This window comes from Felis catus, chromosome X, assembly GCF_018350175.1.
Source record: "Felis catus isolate Fca126 chromosome X, F.catus_Fca126_mat1.0, whole genome shotgun sequence".
In the NCBI taxonomy this organism is placed as follows: Eukaryota; Metazoa; Chordata; class Mammalia; order Carnivora; family Felidae; genus Felis; species Felis catus.
In genome coordinates this window covers 35,502,910-35,520,818 of record NC_058386.1, presented here as the reverse complement: position 1 = coordinate 35,520,818, position 17,909 = coordinate 35,502,910, and the positions used below count along the sequence as shown (strand labels likewise).

Below are 17,909 nucleotides of genomic sequence, written 5' to 3'. Positions count from 1 at the left end.
AACTGACTCCAGGTTTGAAGCAATCATTCGAGAGGCAGCTAAGGCACTGGTCCTTGCCCTGACCTCTGCCTCGTCCCCAGAGAACTGTTTCAACCTCGGCCCCAGCCTTTGCGACTTCTGCTCTTACTGGACAAAACATTCTATCATCCATCCCTTTGACAACAGGGATCCAGGCAGGGTAGGCACAGGGCCTTGTGGGATTGCTGGGGTACCATGTTGCCCAGTGTCCTGTCCCCATGGAACTCACAGCAAGAGCCAAGATGATTATGAGAACGGAGAGAGGCGTGGAAGAGGGCCATCCATCCTGCTCTGGAAGGGGCAAGGAGGTCAGGGAGACTTCCTGTTTTTTTACTAAGAAACACTGTTGCTGTTTTTTTTTTTTTTTTAATTTTTTTTTTCAACGTTTTATTTATTTTTGGGGGGACAGAGAGAGACAGAGCATGAACGGGGGAGAGTCAGAGAGAGAGGGAGACACAGAATCGGAAACAGGCTCCAGGCTCTGAGCCATCAGCCCAGAGCCTGACGCGGGGCTCGAACTCACGGACCGCGAGATCGTGACCTGGCTGAAATCGGACGCTTAACCGACTGCGCCACCCAGGCGCCCCACACTGTTGCTGTTTTTGAGCTACCTCTGGCCTCAGTGACTTTTGCTGCCAATAACCAGTACCTGTCTGGTTTGTGTGTGTGTGTGTATTTTTGAGAGAGAGAGTGCGAGTGAGCAGGGGAAAGGTAGAGAGAGAATAGGAGAGAGAGAACCGCAAGCAAGCTCGGCACTGTCAGCGCAGAGACCGATGCAAAGCTCGAACTCCCGAACCGTGAGATCACGACCTGAGCCAAAATCAACAGTCGGACGTTTAACCGACTGAGCCATCCAGGTCCCCGACACCTGTCTGTTTTCTAGAGGGCCTGCCCTCGGGCTCCTGGAGCGGCTTTCTTGAGGAATCTGGAAGCGGCGGGAAATGGAAAGTGCAGGGAGGACCTGGGGGCGGGGCCCTGGCTGCAGGTGCTACGCTTACATCAAGCACTTTACTGCCCTTCGGGGAAGACAAACCATCAGAAGACAGCCTGACAGGTGTAACCGACAGGGGCATGCGTTGAACACAACGAAGGAGGTAGCCTTATGAGTAAGCTGAGTCTTCAAAGGCAGCAAAGTGTTGGCCTAGAAGAAGGGGCCGGGAAAGAGCAAGTGTGGGAGTCGTTTGGTAGTAAGTATACTCTGTACGTTAGCTAACTTGTCAATAAATTACGTAAAAAAATTTTTTTAAAATACAGAAAAGACAAGTGGTGCTTGACCACACAGAGCCTGAATGAGGCTTGCCACTTACTACCAAACGACTCCTACACTTGCCACCAGTTGATTGCTAGGATTTTAAGCACCACAGGGTCATGAATCTGATATACACTCTAGACAAATCACTGTGGCTGCAGAGAAGACAATGGCTTTGAGAGGACCAGACTGCAGGCAGGCTTGGGGAGCCCTGGCGACAAATTACAAAGGCTGAACACAGAGAAGTAGCCATGGGGAGAGAGAAAGCAACAGAATCAAGAAATGACAAGTGCACAAGCCTAGTGGCTAACAGGATAAGGAGCTCCTGATTTGTTTTCCTTAATGTTTATTTTTTGTTGAGAGAAAGAGACAGCATGAGCGGCGAAGGGCAGAGAGAGAAGGGACACACAGAATCCGAAGCAGGCTCCAGGCTCTGAGCTGTCAGCACAGAGCCCGACGTGGGGCTCAAACCCCCAAACCGTGAGATCATGACCTGAACCGAAGTTGGACGCTTAACCGACTGAGCCACCCAGGTGTCCCAAGGCGCTCTAGGCAGGCATCTCTACTCATCATTCTCACCCAGACTTTTCATCATACCTCTCAACTTTCCACCGTACTTGGAAGGACTGTTTATCTGGAGCCAGGATGCGGCACGGAGATCTTTGTAATTTCTACTATAGGGAGATCACGACCATAAACTCTGGAGCGGGCAGTGGAGATCCAAGTAGCAGGCCTGCGTTAGTACCTGAGAGCATTCCATGCCCAACGTCAAAAGGCCCAAAGTCTTGATTTGAATCACATTTCAATGAGAAGATTCACCACAACGTATTTTCCTAGGCGCTCAAAACGGTAGATTTCCAGGAGGTTAAAGGCAGTCTTTCCACGATTGCCCTGTACCGACCGTTAAAAAGTATTTAATGTTATTGGGGTGAAATTGACATATTCGTCTCAGGGGTACATCGGGATTCCGTAGTTTACCTCAAACATTTGGACCCTCACGCCTTGCCTGAAGCACACCGTTGTGGTTGCTGTATCTGGCTGCCGGGCAAGTTGACAAATGTAATTTTCATCTCAGGTGGCCAGGTATCTAGCTGAAACGTGAGCCATCGAATGAGGACAGAGAGGAGAAGGGACACCGTGGAGCAGCTGGAAGTCTCTGCCGTTGGAGTTAGCTATCGCCGCGTAACAAACCATCCCCGAGCCCAGGAGCCTAAAACAACCATCCGTTTATTTCTCACAACTCTATGGGGCAGGAATTTGGGGCAAGGGGAGGTGGGTGTTATGAATCACCCTGCTCCCCACGGTGTTGGCTGAGGCTAGAGAACCCAAGTGCCCACACAACTGAAGCCTCAGGTGGGGTGGCTCAAGTATGGGGGCCAGTAGGATGTTCGGACCTCTGTCTCCTCATGGTTCTCCTCATTGGTTCCCCTCCAAGTGGTCTCTCTCTCTTCCGCAAGACAGCCTAGGCTTCCTCACACGGTGCCTGAAATCCCCCTAAGCAAACACGGAAGACACAAAGCTTCTGCAGCCCTAGGCTTAGACCCCTCCCCCCACGCCCACGTCACTGCAGTCACATTCTACTTATCCAAAGTGTCAAGGCCAGCTCAGACTTACAGCCAAGAGAAATAATTCTACCTCCTGAGGGCAGGACCGCTGCAAAGTCACTTTGCAAAGGGGTGTGAACACGGGGCGACACGAGTCCCTGGGAATCATCTCTGAGAAGCTAGGACACCTGCCAGGGCGGGAGGCGGAGGGGGCGCCCGGCACACCCCCACGCCTTGCGCACGGCCCCGCCGTGCGCGGGTCACGACGCAGTGGCACGTCAAAGAGGTTGTGACCTCAGCGCCTCGCGTTCCAGGTGTCGCCGTGGCCACCTCGCTGGCGCCCAAGGGCCGTGGCTGCGTGGGAGGGGCCGCACGGGGGCGTCGCAGCCAGGGGAGCCGCCGCTATGTCTACTGTGCCGCTGCGGGTGGCAGTGGTGTGTGCCAGCAACCAAAACCGGAGCATGGAGGCCCACTACTTTCTCAGCAAACGGGGATTCAGCGTCCGGTCCTTTGGAACGGGAACTCACGTGAAGCTCCCGGGCCCCGCACCCGACCAGCCCAACGTTTACGACTTCCAAACCACCTATGACCAGATGTACAACGATCTCGTCAGCAAGGACAGAGACCTCTACACGCAAAATGGCATGCTACATATGTTGGAGCGTAACAAAAGGATCAAGCCCCGGCCGGAGAGGTTCCAGAACTGCCAGGACGTGTTTGATCTGATTGTCACCTGCGAAGAGAGTGTGTACGACCAGGTGGTGGAAGATATGAATTCCAGAGAGCAAGTGACCTGCCAGCCGGTGCACGTGATCAACGTGGACATCGAGGACAACGACGAAGAGGCCACCGTGGGCGCGATCCTCATCTGCAAGCTGTGCCAGTGCATTCAGCGCACCGAGGACATGGAGGACGAATTGGACGAGCTGTTGCAGGAGTTCGAGGAGAAGAGCGGCAGACCCTTCCTGCACACCGTGTGCTTCTACTGACCGGCGCCGCCGCACTCCTGCAGCCCTTGCTCTGCCCTTCCTTTCCTCTGCTTTTTACTTACGGGGAGCATTGACTCTCAGGTTGATTCTCTTCAATGAAAACTGCAAACAACGGTTTCTAGTACATTTCATCTCTACCTCTGTGGCTTTCTTGTTCTCTCCCCTCCCTCCCCCAAGCTTGCTGGAGGGGGGAAAAAAAGAAACTGCCACACCTGCCCCCCCGCCCCCCGGGGCCAGTGTGCTTTCTCACAATTCTGGAGCGAAGTCCAAAATCAACTGCTGGCTGGGGGTGGGGGGGATGGGGGGGCGGGTTTATCCTGAGGCCTCTGTCCTTGGCTCGCAGGTGGCCACCCTCTCACTGTGTCCACACTCAGCCTTCCTCTCGTGGCACTTGGATCTATACTAAGAACTAATGTTTGATTTCCATCCCCATTTCTGGCACAGAGCTCCCCAAATTGTTGGAGCTTCCTAAGTCATGAGAGCCATACAGGAGTCCTTTTTTTATGTCAAAGAGGTGACTTTTAAGCACAACTTAAGGAGGGGGGCTGGTTGCCAGGACACCCAGTGATGTCACTGGAGGCTTGGAACTTTCCATTCCCCGTCAGCCCCAACCTGTGGGAGGGGAGAGCGGCTGGAGGGTAAACCAGTTCTTTTCAACTTTATTTATTTTGAAAGTGGTGGGAGGGGAAAGGGCAGAGAGAGAGGGAGACACAGAATCCGAAGCAGGCTCCAGGCTCTGAGCTGTCAGCACGGAGCCTGTCCCGGGGCTCGATGTCACAAACTGTGAGATCATGACCTGAGCCAGAACCAAGAGTCAGGGGTTTAACTGGCTGAGCAGGTTTCAAGAGCTTCCGGGTTGGTGAATGAGAACACATCACATGCCAGTGTTTTTGTCTCATCTTTTTAGATGTATTTATGTTGAGAAAGAAAGCACGAGCCGGGGAAGGGCAGAGAGAGGGGGAAAGAGGGTTATGGGCTGTCACTGCAGAGCCCCATGCGGGGCTCAGTCTCCGGAATTGTGAGATTATGACCCGAGCCGAGATCAGGAGTCAGATGCGTAACCGGCTGAGCCACCCAGGCGCCCCACATGCCACTGTTTGGGACCCCAAACTCCACAAGGACAGAAGCGCCTTTGTCTGGGATCTCACCTTATGTCTCCCTTCAAATGGCTGTTGATTTGTATACTTTAACTGACAAACTAGTACGTAAAACATCTCTCTGTGCTCTGGGAGCGGCTCTAACAAATTAATTGAACCCAAAGAGGGAGTGATTGAAACCTCTAATCTATAGGCGGTAGACCAGAAGCACAAGTAACACCCCGGGCCTTGTTAGTGGCATCTGAAGATGGGGGAGGGGGCAGTTCTGTGGAGCCCTGAACCTGTGAGATCGGATACTGTCTCCAGGGACTGTCACAATTGAGTTGGATTGTAGGACACACAGCCGGTGTAACTGGTGACCTCAATCCTTACGTCTGCGTTCACACTTCCTTTGTGTCTCATCCTCTTCTAAGAACACCAGCCTGATTGGCTTAAGTCTCCCTCCTTGTGTCTCATTTAAAATGAATTACCCCTTGAAACGCCCTATCTCCAAATACTGTCACATTGGCGGCTAGGGTTTCCACATATGAATTTTGGGAGGGCACCATTCAATTGATAACAAGAGGCAATACATTAAGTTTGATCAATTACTTACACGACTTACCACTGCTTCTCAGCTAGTCTTATGGAGACTGAGAGTTCCCTCTTGAGTTCCAAGTAATGACCAGTACCTTGGTTGGGTTATATATGCACATTTCAGAGACTTGAAAGAAACCAGGAATTGAACATATTGATTCTTATACTTTGGGATTCTCTCTCTCCCTCTCTCTCTGCCCCTCTCTTGCTCATGCACATGTGTGCACATGTGCATGCATTTTCTTTCTCTCTCAAAATCAATAAGTATACTTAAAAAGAAAGAAAGAAAGAAAAACACTAATGTGCCTCTGATGGCTCATCAGGAGACATGACACAGCTGAAGAAAGAGTCAGCAAATTTGAAGATAGGTCAGTGGAAATTACTCAAGCACTAAGAGAAAACAAGAGTGGGAAGAAAACAGAACAGAACATCAAAGACATAATATCAGCCTAACATGTGTTTATTTATATTTGAGGGAGAGAGAGACAGAGCATGAGTGGGGAGGGGCAGAGAGAGAGGGAGACACAGAATCTGAAGCAGGTTCCAGGCTCTGAGCTGTCGGCACAGAGCCCAACCTGGGGCTCGAACTCACGAACCACGAGATCATAAAGTCTGACTGAGCCAAAGTCTGACTCCCAACTGACTGAGCCACCCAGGTGCCCCCAAGTCTAACATATATGTAATAGGACACCCAGGAGAAGAGAGAGAATAGGGCAGGAGAAATATTTGAAGAAATAATGCCACAAACCAAACCACAGACCCAAGAAGTTTAGAAAATACTAAGCAAGATTAAAACACAAACAAACAAACAAACAAACAAAAAACACTAGGCATAGCATATTTAAGCTGCTGGAAACCTAAGTCAAAGAGAAAATTATAAAGGCAGCCGGAGAAAAAAGACACATGATGTGCCTTGCAACAAAGATAGGAATTATGGCTGACTTCTCATCAGAAGCCATGCAAGGCAAAAGACAAAATGCCATCTTTAAAGTGGTTTAAGACAAAAAAAAAAAAAAAAAAAAAAAAAAAAAAAAAAAAAAAAAAACCATGTTTGCCCAAAATTCTATACCCAGCAAAAATACATTTTAAAGGTGGGGTACCAGGCTGCCTCATTGGTAGAGCATCTGACTCTTGAGCTTGGAGTTGTGAGTTCGAGCACCACACTGGGTGTAGAAATTACTTAAAAAAAATTTTTTTTAATAAAAGAGAGATAATTAACAAAAGGATTTTTAACAATTACTTGTTTCAGATTTGGTATTTTGATTTTTAAGAAACACAGTAAAGGTGGGGCACCTGAGTGGCTCCATCAGCGAATTGTCTGACTTCGGCTCAGGTCATGATCTCATGGTTTGTGAGTTTGAGCCCCACATTGGGCTCTGTGCTGACAGCTTAGAGCCTGGAGCCTGCTTGGGATTCCCTGTCTCCCCCTCTCTGCCCCTCCCCTGCTCACATTCTCTCTCTCTCTCTCTTTCTCTCTCTCTCTCTCTCTCTCTCCCCCTCCCTCCCTCAAAAATAAATAAACATTAAAAACATTTTTTAAAAAAGAAATGCAATAAAGGTGAATATGTGAGGTGATGGATGTGTTAATAAACTTGATGGGAGGAATCCTTTCATAATGTATATGTATATCCAATTCATCATGTTGTACACTTTTAAATGTTTATTTATTTTTGAGAGAGAGAGAAAAAGAGAGAGAGTGAGCTGTGCAGGGGCAGAGAGAGAAGGAGAGAGAATCCCAAGCAGGCTCCATGCTGTCAAGACAGAGCCCAGTTCAGGGCTCGAACTCATGAACCATGAGATCCCGACCTGATCCGAAATCAAGAGTCAGTCGCTTAAGGGACCGAGCCACCCAGGTGCCCCCTCATTATGTTACACTTCATCTTACTATGTTCTTTTCTTTTCTTTCTTTTCTTGTTTTTAAGTAGGCTTCATGCCCAGTGTGGAGCCCAACGTGGGGCTTGAACTCACAGCCATGGGATTAAGACCTGAGCTGAGATCATGAGTCAGACGCTTAACTGCTTAACCGTCTGAGCCACCCAGGTGCCCCATCTTACTATTTTACTTATCAAGAAGACCTCAACAAAGCTGGGAGCGAAAGAAATGCAAATAATATACTGCCACTTAAATATACATGTACATTGAATTGAAATACATAAATTTAAAAAAAATAAAAAAATAAATAAGTTGCACACACCCCTACATACACGGAAATACGTTCTCAAAGGAGAAAGTGAGAACTCATTGCCAGCAGAAATGCACCATATGAAATGCTATAGGCTGAAGGAATATGGTATCAGACAGACATTTGGATCTGCACAAATAAATGAAGAGGGCCAGAAATGGAACTAATGAAGGTGAATAAAGATTCATTTAATTGGGGGGGGGGGGTTGCTCTGAAAGATAACTGTCTAGAGTCAGTCTTCTATGCTGATAACAGCAATGCATTGTGCGTTTACGGCATATATAAAAATAAAACGTACGATGGGGCTGAGGAATCGGTAGTAAGCTCTGAATAAAGCCTTTACACGTGAAATGGTATAATGTTATTTGAAGGTAGACACTAATTAATTACTGTAAACCCTGAGGCAACTGTTAAAAAAAAATTTTTTTTTAAGCATTAAATGGTTTAACATGCCGTCCTGGATCATCTGTAGGCAACCCTCTTCCCCCTTCTAGGCTCTCCCAAGTACGGTAGCGTCGGGAGGCGTGGGAATTACATTTTCCATCCTTCCATGCCAAATGGGTTACCAGTTAGATTCTGCCAATAATCTATCATGACTCATGGTAGCTATGTTCTAGCAAGTCGCCGTGAACGCTGGGTTAGTGGATACTGACCCATTGCTCTCAGTGGAAACACACGTTTAGGTTCTGGGGAGCCTTTGAACAAGACATTTTTGAGAACTGATCAATGCACGGCCTTGTTTTATGTATGTTTCTGGGTGTGTGTGTGTGTGTGTTTTTAAGTTTATTTATTTATGTTGAGAGAGAGAGAAAGTGTGAGTGGGGGAGGGTCAGAGAGAGGCGAGAAAGAATCCCAACTGACCGAGCTGAACCGACTGAGCCACACAGGCACCCCGATGTATGTTTCTGTTTAAAGACACCTTGTTTAAAATATACCATTGATTCCCTAATGGCCAGCACCCCTATAAATCCAGCCTGAATGAAGCTTAGCCAACACACGTATCTTCTCCATAAGGCACATCACAACCTCTTCAGCACTACACTTGGGGGCCGTTATATACAGCAAAGCCACCAACAGAAAGCACAAAACTGTGAAAACCATGGCTCTAAAAACACCAAAAAGACACTTGTTTACAGTATGAGAGCTGAAACGAGAAGGCAGAGCATCACCTTGTTCAACCTCAGCTAGGAATAGGTGCAGCAGGAGACCCAAGGTTTTTTTCACCGGTCTGTACAAGTCCGTGAATAACTGTGAACATACCGTGCTTCTTTTTTTTTTTTTAATTTTTTTTTTTTTACGTTTATTTATTTTTGGGACAGAGAGAGACAGAGCATGAACGGGGGAGGGGCAGAGAGAGAGGGAGACACAGAATCGGAAGCGGGCTCCAGGCTCTGAGCGGTCAGCCCAGAGCCCGACGCGGGGCTCGAACTCACGGACCGCGAGATCGTGACCTGAGCTGAAGTGGGACGCTTAACCGACTGAGCCACCCAGGTGCCCCTGACATACCGTGCTTCTTGATTTGGGGATCAGGAACACATTTTAGCAAGTGAGCAAATTTACAACCCCCACACACTTCCCTGAGAATCACCTACCTTGGTCTTACAGGCCCGTGTGCAACCCACTGTACTTTCTGATGCTCTGAAGTTTGGAGGAAATCTGAGAGCTGGTGTCGGCTTTCCGAAACCTTGGCCCTTCCAGCTCTTCCCACTGTTTTATGAGCGCCCGATCTCCAGAATGAAATCCGTGCCCATTTGAAACACAGAGTGCTGTCTGCTGTCCTGGCCAAACCCGGACAAGCACGCATTCTCTTTTAAAACCTACAGCTTGGAGGAAGACTGGAATACTTATTAAATGCCCCACTTCGTGCACGTTGTCACAGCTGGGGATTTGCCAGCGAGGCTGGGTGTGACCTAATTCAAACTCAAGGGCTTTGCGAGTCACTTTGGCCTCTTCGTCACGAAGGGGCATGTGACAAGAGAACTGTGTTGTCTTCCAAAGTGCTGTCCCACCTCCTATTTATATTTTCAGGGCAAACCCTTATCTTAGGCCACGAAGACACTGCGACAAGGGTTTGTGTGCAAGTGATTTATGAAGGCGGCGCTTCCGGGAGAGACCAGTTAAGGGAGCCGGGGAAAAAGCAGGACACAAAAACGGAAGCAGCCGAGCAAGGGCAGGGCACACACTCGGACAGGCCTGACCCTGCCTGGGGCTCTGGCATGTAAATTACATGTTGGTGTTGGCCCCACTTCCAGGCGAGGGGGCTAGGCTGGCAGACTCCCGGCACAGCAGGTCATTGGCTACGTGCCATCCAAATGGCAGGTGTGGGCAGAGCGGCTCCAGTGGTCCAAGGGCTGGCCTCTGAAGGGTATTATGTCACGTGCCGGCTGTTAGCCGCAAAAGCACAGAAGTCAGAGAAGAGGCACCTAGCAACGGTTAAAAGGATCCAAAAGGGGTGTGGGGGAAAACACACGATGTCGGCCCCACCCTTTCATGAAATGCAGAAGAGTCAACACAGCGGGGTGATTAAGCCCCAAGACTCGGGAGCCATTCCTCCTTGGGGGTTTTCCATTGTTTAAAGCGGAGCTCAAGCCCACAGACCCTGAGATCGTGACCTGAGCTGAAGTCAAGCGTGGGATGCTGGCAACGGACTGAGCCACGCAGGCGCCCCCTGACTTCGGGTTTAAATCCTAGCTGTGGCAGATGCTGAGTTGACCCCTAATATCCACTCTTCATGCAGAAGTTCTGTTAGCTGGGCCCTTGGCTGCCCAGAATAAAAGCCTTGTGTGGCCAATGTGAGGTGAACAGTAATTTGGTGTATGACTTCCATGAAGTGTCTTTAAAGGGAGGGAAGTCCTTCTTTGATCCTCCTTCCTTCTTTTTTTTTTTTTTTTTTGTAAGTAGGCTCTATGCCCAGTGTGGGGCTCAAACTCATGGAGTCACATAGTTCTATCGACTGAGCCAGCCAAGGCGCCCCAACCCTCCTTCCTTCTGCTGCCTGAAGCGTAGTCCTGAAGGCTGGCACACAAGCAGCCATCTTGAACCATGAGGTGGAGATAGAGTTTTCAGATTGAGCAAGTGAAAATATTATATTTTGGGGGCACCTGGGTGGCTCAGTCGCTTAAGCGTCCGACTTCAGTGCAGGTCATGATCTTGCGGTTCGTGGGTTCAAGCCCCACACCGGGCTCCACGCTGACAGTGCAGAGCCTGGGAGCCTGCTTGGGATTCTGTCTCTCCCTCTCTCCCTGCCACTTCCCCACTCTCTCTCTCTCTCTCTCAAAAATAAGTAAACATCAAAAAATAAAATATTTTCATTTTAATTAATTTTTATTCAATTAAAGTGTTTTACTACTTTCACTTTACTGTTTTATTTAATGCTTTAATATGGCACAGGACATCCTTGTGCTATGAAATTATTCACTGTTTATCTGAAATTACAATTTAGCCTGTATTTTAATTTAGCCTGTATTTTAATTTATCCTGTATTTTATCTGGCAACCCAAGGCAGAGACCATATGTTGCAGAAGGCAGAATGACAAGAGAGAAAGAACTTGGGTGGCTGTTGCTAATGAAGCTGCCATACCAGAGTCAGACTGCTTACCTCCAAACTTTGTGTAAGAAAGAACATCTATCTTGAGGGCGTCTGGCTGGCTCAGTTGGTGGAGCCTGTGACTCTTGATCTCGGGTTTGTGAGTTCAAGCCCCAAGTTGGGCCTAGAGCTTATGAAAGAAAGAAAGAAAGAAAGAAAGAAAGAAAGAAAGAAAGAAAGAGGCGTGCCCTGGGTGGCTCAGTTGATTAAGCATCTGACTCTTGATCTCAGCTCATGTCTTGATCTCAGGGATCTCAGGGTTGTGAGTTCAAGCCCCACGTTGCGCTCCGAGCTGGGTGTGAAGTGAAGGAGGGAAGGAAGGAAGGAAGGAAGGAAGGAAGGAAGGAAGGAAGGAAGGAAGGAAAAAAGGAAGGAAGAAAGAGAAAATCTATCTTACCGAAGCCAATATTTCCCCCCCTTCCTCTGGCAACTGAACCCAATCTAATAACACTGGCCCTGTGGCTCACTTGTTGGGTGACCGTGGGAAAGTGACATAACTTAAAGATTACTATCCATTAAATGGGGGGTGGCGATAACAATCCATAGCACAGCAGCTTTCAGTAAGCTTTAGCTATTATTGATTCAGTGGGCTTCTGCTGTCGCTTGTAAATCATCCCCAGTGCTCCTCCCCTCCCCGTCTGAGATCACTGCACAGCGTCCGGGCTTACATCTTCGCCCTTGAAGACCGCATTCTGTCTTCTCTGAAGGCCTAACGCCTCCTGATTTACAGAACCACACTATTTGACATCACTAGTGGCACCCATAGGAAGTGGCTTCTGAATCTATTTCCTCTCAGTCACGTTTGTAGGGATTCAAAAAAAAGAAACAAAAAAAACGAAGAAACTGACTGAAGGGGCGACCCAAAGTCTTCAACAGGTAAGTCTTTCTGTCTTTGTGCAGAATTAGACACAAGAGGAAGACTGCTAGTGTGTTCTCACCTTCCGTCTAAATTTAGAAATCTGAGAACATTGTTCATTACGCCAGATATCTGGTGCCTTCCTTGTGGGCCTGGAGGCGGAGAATTGGATCGCGACACTTCTTCGCCGGGGAAGAGTGGACGGAACGTTAGATAGCAATCCCTAGGGACCCTGTGTGCTTCCAGGATGAGATTTTTTCCTGCGGAGGGAACCAGGTGAACCAGGTGTCCGTTTCCAAGATCGGAATGGGTCCTCTGGACAGGTCCGTTCGAAGTCAAGTGAATTCTGCCCCAGAGGCAAGGGGAGAGCCCACCCAGGTCTGACAACTTGTAGATTTCCTCCTGTCAGCGTATTCTAATGGCCTGATTAGCAATTCTATTGTATTTAATTTGCACCCAGGGTAATTCACTGTCAGCCAGAAGAGCCATCAGCATGAAAAATGGCACCAAAATTAAAAACCAATAGTCAAATTTCAGTTGGAATGAGCTCTCTTGGCATAATGATGAAGCAGGATTAACTAGAGTCATGGGTCCAGCCCACGAGGTGCAATCCTGTTAGTTACCAACATGCTGCCGGGAATTTGAGCCAGGGTCCTTCTGCATCATGGGACACAAGCAGCCAAGTTAGAAAATGGAGAAAGAAAAATGTGCTGGTCCAATCAAACAATCAAGCCAAGCGCCTGCTTGCCATCTCCTAGCCCACTGTGGTGGCCTTAAAGTATGTCCCCAAATTCTTTGACTGTCCTCCTATCAAAATGTGGAGGGATCTAACCCCTTCCTCTGGAATACGGGCTGGCCTTCCAGACTCCCATGGAATGAATAGAATATGGCGAAAGTGATACTACATGATCTCCGAGACTGGGCCATAAAAGGCAATACAGTTTCTGTCTGGTTCTCTTTCTTGGAAGCCCTGAGTTGATGCCGAAGAACTGGAGAAGGAGGTCCAAAGAACCCCAGTGGGCCCATCCCAAGCCGTGGGGGTCTTTCCAGCCCAAGAATCAGACCTGTGAGTGAAGAAGTCTTTGATCACTCCAGCCCTGGCCACCATGTCACTGCAACCTAAGAGACCCCTAATCGAGAACTGCCTGGCCGAGCCCAGTCAAGCCCCTGATTTGTGAACAGTGTAACAGAAGCAGGAAGACTGAAGGACGCTGGGTGTTCCTGCTTCTGTCCCCCTGGTTCCTCTTGGTGCCCTCAGGGATCCCTGGTCAAGGGCACCTACCCCACATCCAGCCTGACATCCAGTCTACCCAGTGTCTCCATTAGCCTGGCCCAATGCTTAGCAAACACGTCAGGACTCATAAGAATAAATCCCATCTCCCTCTCCACCCCCCTGCTGGAATTTTTACCTAACCTCGTACCAAGGACAAGCATCTCTCCCATGTGGGAGGCGTCCCCCGGTTTGGGTAATACTGGGGAAACACATGGCTTGCCTCCCATTTACAGAAGCTCATAGCTGAGCTCCTCTCCCTGAAAGCTCCCCCAACCGCAGCAGCCAAGGGGCCCCAAGACTTTGAATCTCAAGGGAACATAATAAAGAGGCAGGGACAACGACACCATGGTGGCAACATCAAGGGTCAGCAGTGAAAGTGTCCTACAGAGGCTGGGGGAAGGGACGCGCTAACAAGTCAGATCCCCTCCCCCGACCACCACCCAGAGTGTTCTTAGATAGGAGTCCTGCTACCTTCCCACAAGTCTAAACGATCTCGTACTTTCCAGAAATACTTTCCTATTGAAGTTGGCTATCACTGGTTTCAGTGATACAGTGAAACCAAGAAGCCTGACTCAAAACACGCTCATCCTAGCCGTGCCCAGAATATGAGTCTAAAATTAGCAAGAGGCACTGAAGTCCTCCAGGCCCCATTAGGGAGGCCACCAAAGCTACAGGGGTCCAGGACCACGGTGAACTATGTTATACATCCAGTTCACCCCACTGGCTTGGCATAGAAACTAACCAGAGGTAACCTTTGCAAATTACATTCATTATAGGGTCATACATCATTACCCAGGGTTATCCAACATAAAAGTATGTATTCTATCTAGATTAAACCTTCCTGTTGGTGCACACACAACACACACGCACATTCCTTGGGGGTAGAGGTCAGAGGCCATGATTCCTTGGCCTCTAGGCAGGTATCCAAGATAGTCCGGTATCGGTCTCATAAGCGTGTGCAGCAGAAACAACCGTACTTACCACCCCAGATCCTGCGCTCTTTATATTTATTTATGTATTTAAAGTTTATTTTGAGAAAGACAGAGACAGCGTGAGTAGGGGAGGGGCAGAGAGAGAGAGAGTGGGGGGGGGGGGGAAGAGAGACTCCCAAGCAGCCTCCATGCCATCAGCACAGAGTCCGATGCAGGACTCAAACTCACGAAACCGTTTGATCGTGACCTGAGCTGACACCAAGAGTCCGAAGCTCAACCAACTGAACCACCCAGGAGCCCCTAGGCCCAACTTTCAAATGGCAATCCACGAATTTCTTCACCCGGGGGCTTCTACCGGTCGCCAAAGCTGCTTTGCCGGCCCCTGTGGCAGGCCGGGGGGTGTGGGAATTAATGCCCTTCCCTGGGAGTAGCCCCTAGTTAAGGACTGACACAAGTAGATGGGACCCAGCACGGGATTCTTGTCGGGGCAAGTCTAGGGCCCCCAAACACGGAGGGAGTGCCACCAAGTTCCCGATGCTCAGTGGTTACACTCCACGGTGGAGAATTCCCTTCCTGTGGCAGGTTCCCCCCAGCAGCTTTGCTGTTCCCACCTTGGCTGGGATTGGCTGCATGCAAATTAGCTAAGCCTCATCCACTGACCCTGGTTCCGATTAGTGGGCACACTGCCACCACCCACCCACTCACCCCGGGCTGGCTGTAGATTTGATACGGATATGCAAATTACACCCAGGAGCCAGCACGCACTGGTTGAGAAACGGAGTCAAGACATCTAGGAGCCTGGTGGCATTTCCTGCCCCTATATCAGTTGCTCTGGTGTCCCATCGCCCCAGGCTGCCAGTGCGGCCCTACTGATATGACCAAGAGACTGTTTCACAACACTACCCACCTCTCAACTGTGGCATATGATACAGCTTGGAAAATACCTCCCCACCACACACACACATCAGCTCCTCTGTGACAAGCTTGCAAAGTGGACGGAACGGACGCTGTCCTTGTCATCCTCAATGTATTTCTAGTTGACTCCAGAGGGCTCCGAAACTTTGCCCATGGCCCCACGGCTCCGGGGCTGCGGGGCTGGAACCGGAGCCCCAGCCTCTGGCCTCTGTGTCTGGGCCTCTCCTAGGTACTCCTGCACCCCACCCAGACAAATGTTCAGCCGGCAGTGCTGGGGGCGGCCCCACCTGGGGCCCCGGGGAGCAGCCTGGGTGAGGTGGGTGGAGAGTGGAAGCATCCTCGAAGGTTCTGGAGCCTCGCTCAAGCACCGGGCCCGATTCCATCTCTCCCCACCCCCAGTTGTGGTTTTCAGTTGTGGTTTTTTCTCGAATCCTGACCTTGGCTCCTAGAGGCCCAGCTGTTTTCAATTGCAGGAGCTGGGGGTGGGGGGTGGTGCGTGGGCAAGGGCGGTCCTATCCACACCGAATCTCAAGGGTAGGGGAATGGCAGGCCCTAGCAGAGTTGAGCTAAGAGCACTTCGGTGCCTCAGATGGATTTATTCAAAGTTCATAATTACCCTGAAATCTCTTAAAATGAAAACATGATTGAAGAATTAAACCTGGTAAGCAAATTAGTCAGAAAGAAAACCTCCGCATAGCAAATGACAAAATCCAAAGATCCGATCCAGCAAATGAAGGGGCTGGCGCTGTAAGCAGCAGCCGGGACTGCAGACAGCCCCCGGGGCCCTGGTGGAGCCGGGACTGGAGTGGGAGCCAGTCCCCCAGCGTAGGGTAGGCTGGGCCCCCCGGGGGCTGGTCAGTCAGGTGGCCAGGACCTGGGGACGGAAGTGGCCCGGGAAGTTGTAATGGCAGCTGGGCCCCCCACGTCCAGGAGCCCTGTCCCGGCTGGGGCTGGAGAGACCGGTGGCTGGGATGGCTTCTCATGCCCAAAGAAGCTGGTTCCACCGGCCCCCCGCTGACCCCACCTCTCCTCACCTCTCATCACAGAACCACTGGGAATTGGGGTAGGGGCTGCTTGTTCAGACAGAATATGTTTTCTTTGTCTCTCTCTCAATCAGACCTATTTCTCAGGAACGGCTAACCCTCCCCCCGCCCCGACTTGGGGCTTTTCTCTAGACAAGGAGGGGTGTCCTGATTACTATTGCTGTGTGACAAAACTCCCCAAAATGTAGAGGCATAAAACAGCCATTTTATTATCCTCAGATTCCTCTATCTATCTATCTATCTATCATCTTGAAAGAGAGAACTCATGCATGCACAAACTAGCAGGAGGGGGGAGGGGCAGGGAGAGGGAGAGAATGAATCCCAAGCAGGCTCTGTGCCGTCAGCACAGAGCCTGATGCTGGCTCGATCCCACAAACCATGAAATCGTGATCGGGGCCAAAACCAAGAGTTGGACACTTAACTGACTGAGCCACCCAGGTGCCCCTTATTATCCTCAGATTCTATGAGTCAGGAATTCACAGGGGACAGCAGGGACAGTTTGTCTCTGCTCCATTAGTTCTGGTGCCTCAGCTGGGAAGACTCCATGGCTGGAGGTGACTGGATGGCTGGGGGCTAGAGTTATCTGGAGCTACAGCTGTTGATCAGAACGGCTCCATGGGACTTCTCCACCGGCCTGGGCTTCCTTCCAGTATGGCGGCCTCAGGCCAGTCGGATGGCTCACGGGCCAGCTCGGAGCCCCCCATGTTGCATCCCCTTTCTCTGATCGCCACTGGAAATCACACAGCACCACTTCGCCACATTCTTTTGGTGACAAACGAGTCACAAGCCTACCCAGATCTGAGAGGAGAGATTGCATCACATTCCACGGACAACAGAGCCTTTTACTTAGGTTCAGACCCCTGGTCCCCGTCTTGCCATCTGTAGCAGGTTGAATGGTGGCCTCCAAAAAGCTATGTCTACATCCTAACCCCTGGAACCTGGGAACCTGAGCTTATTTGGAAATAGTGTGTTTGCAGATATAATGAAGGTAAGAATCTCGAGAGAAGATCTTCCCGGATGAGCCCAGTGGCCCCTGGATCCAATGGCAAGTGTCTTTGTAAGAGACGCAGGGAGAGAAAAGACCACGCGAAGGCAGAGGCAGAGATTGGAGAGAGGCAGCCACAAGCCAAGGCACCTGGGGCCACCAGAACCTGGAAGACACACGGAACGACCCTCCCCTAGAAGCTCCCGAGGGAGCACAGCTCTGGCCGACACCTTGATTTCAGGCTGCTGCTGCCCTCCGGAACGGAGAGACGGTCTATTTCCGTGGTCGGAAGCCACCCGGTGTGTGGCCCTCTGTTACAGCGGCCCCAGGAAACTAATGCACCATCCAGGGACCTTGGCCAAGTGGCCTCCCTTCACACAATAAAAATAGTATGTGCCTCCCAGGGTAGTTGAGCGGATAGGTGAGATCACCTGCAGGAAGTGCTTAGCTCAGCAGCTGGCACCACAGCTAATTATTATTAGTCATATAGAAGCAGGTGGGGCCTATTTAAACAAGCAAACAAACAAACAATAGAAAGACAATGGAATAGGGGCGCCTGGGTGGTTCAGTCCGTTGAGCATCTGACTCTTGACCTTGGCTCAGGTCATGATCTGGTGGTTCGTGAGATTGAGCCCCACGTTGGGCTCTGTGACAGCCCAGAGCC

The 17,909-nt window shown here is 50.0% G+C and overlaps 1 protein-coding gene across 1 annotated transcript; it reads left to right on the top strand.

Moving 5' to 3' along the window:
* Nucleotides 1-3,131: 3,131 nt before the first annotated feature.
* LOC101089332 (RNA polymerase II subunit A C-terminal domain phosphatase SSU72-like) lies at nt 3,132-3,931 on the top strand. The gene has a single exon (XM_045050957.1). It carries the CDS (start codon nt 3,216-3,218, stop codon nt 3,798-3,800), a length of 585 nt encoding a protein of 194 aa, XP_044906892.1. The 5' UTR covers nt 3,132-3,215; the 3' UTR covers nt 3,801-3,931.
* Nucleotides 3,932-17,909: the final 13,978 nt, after the last annotated feature.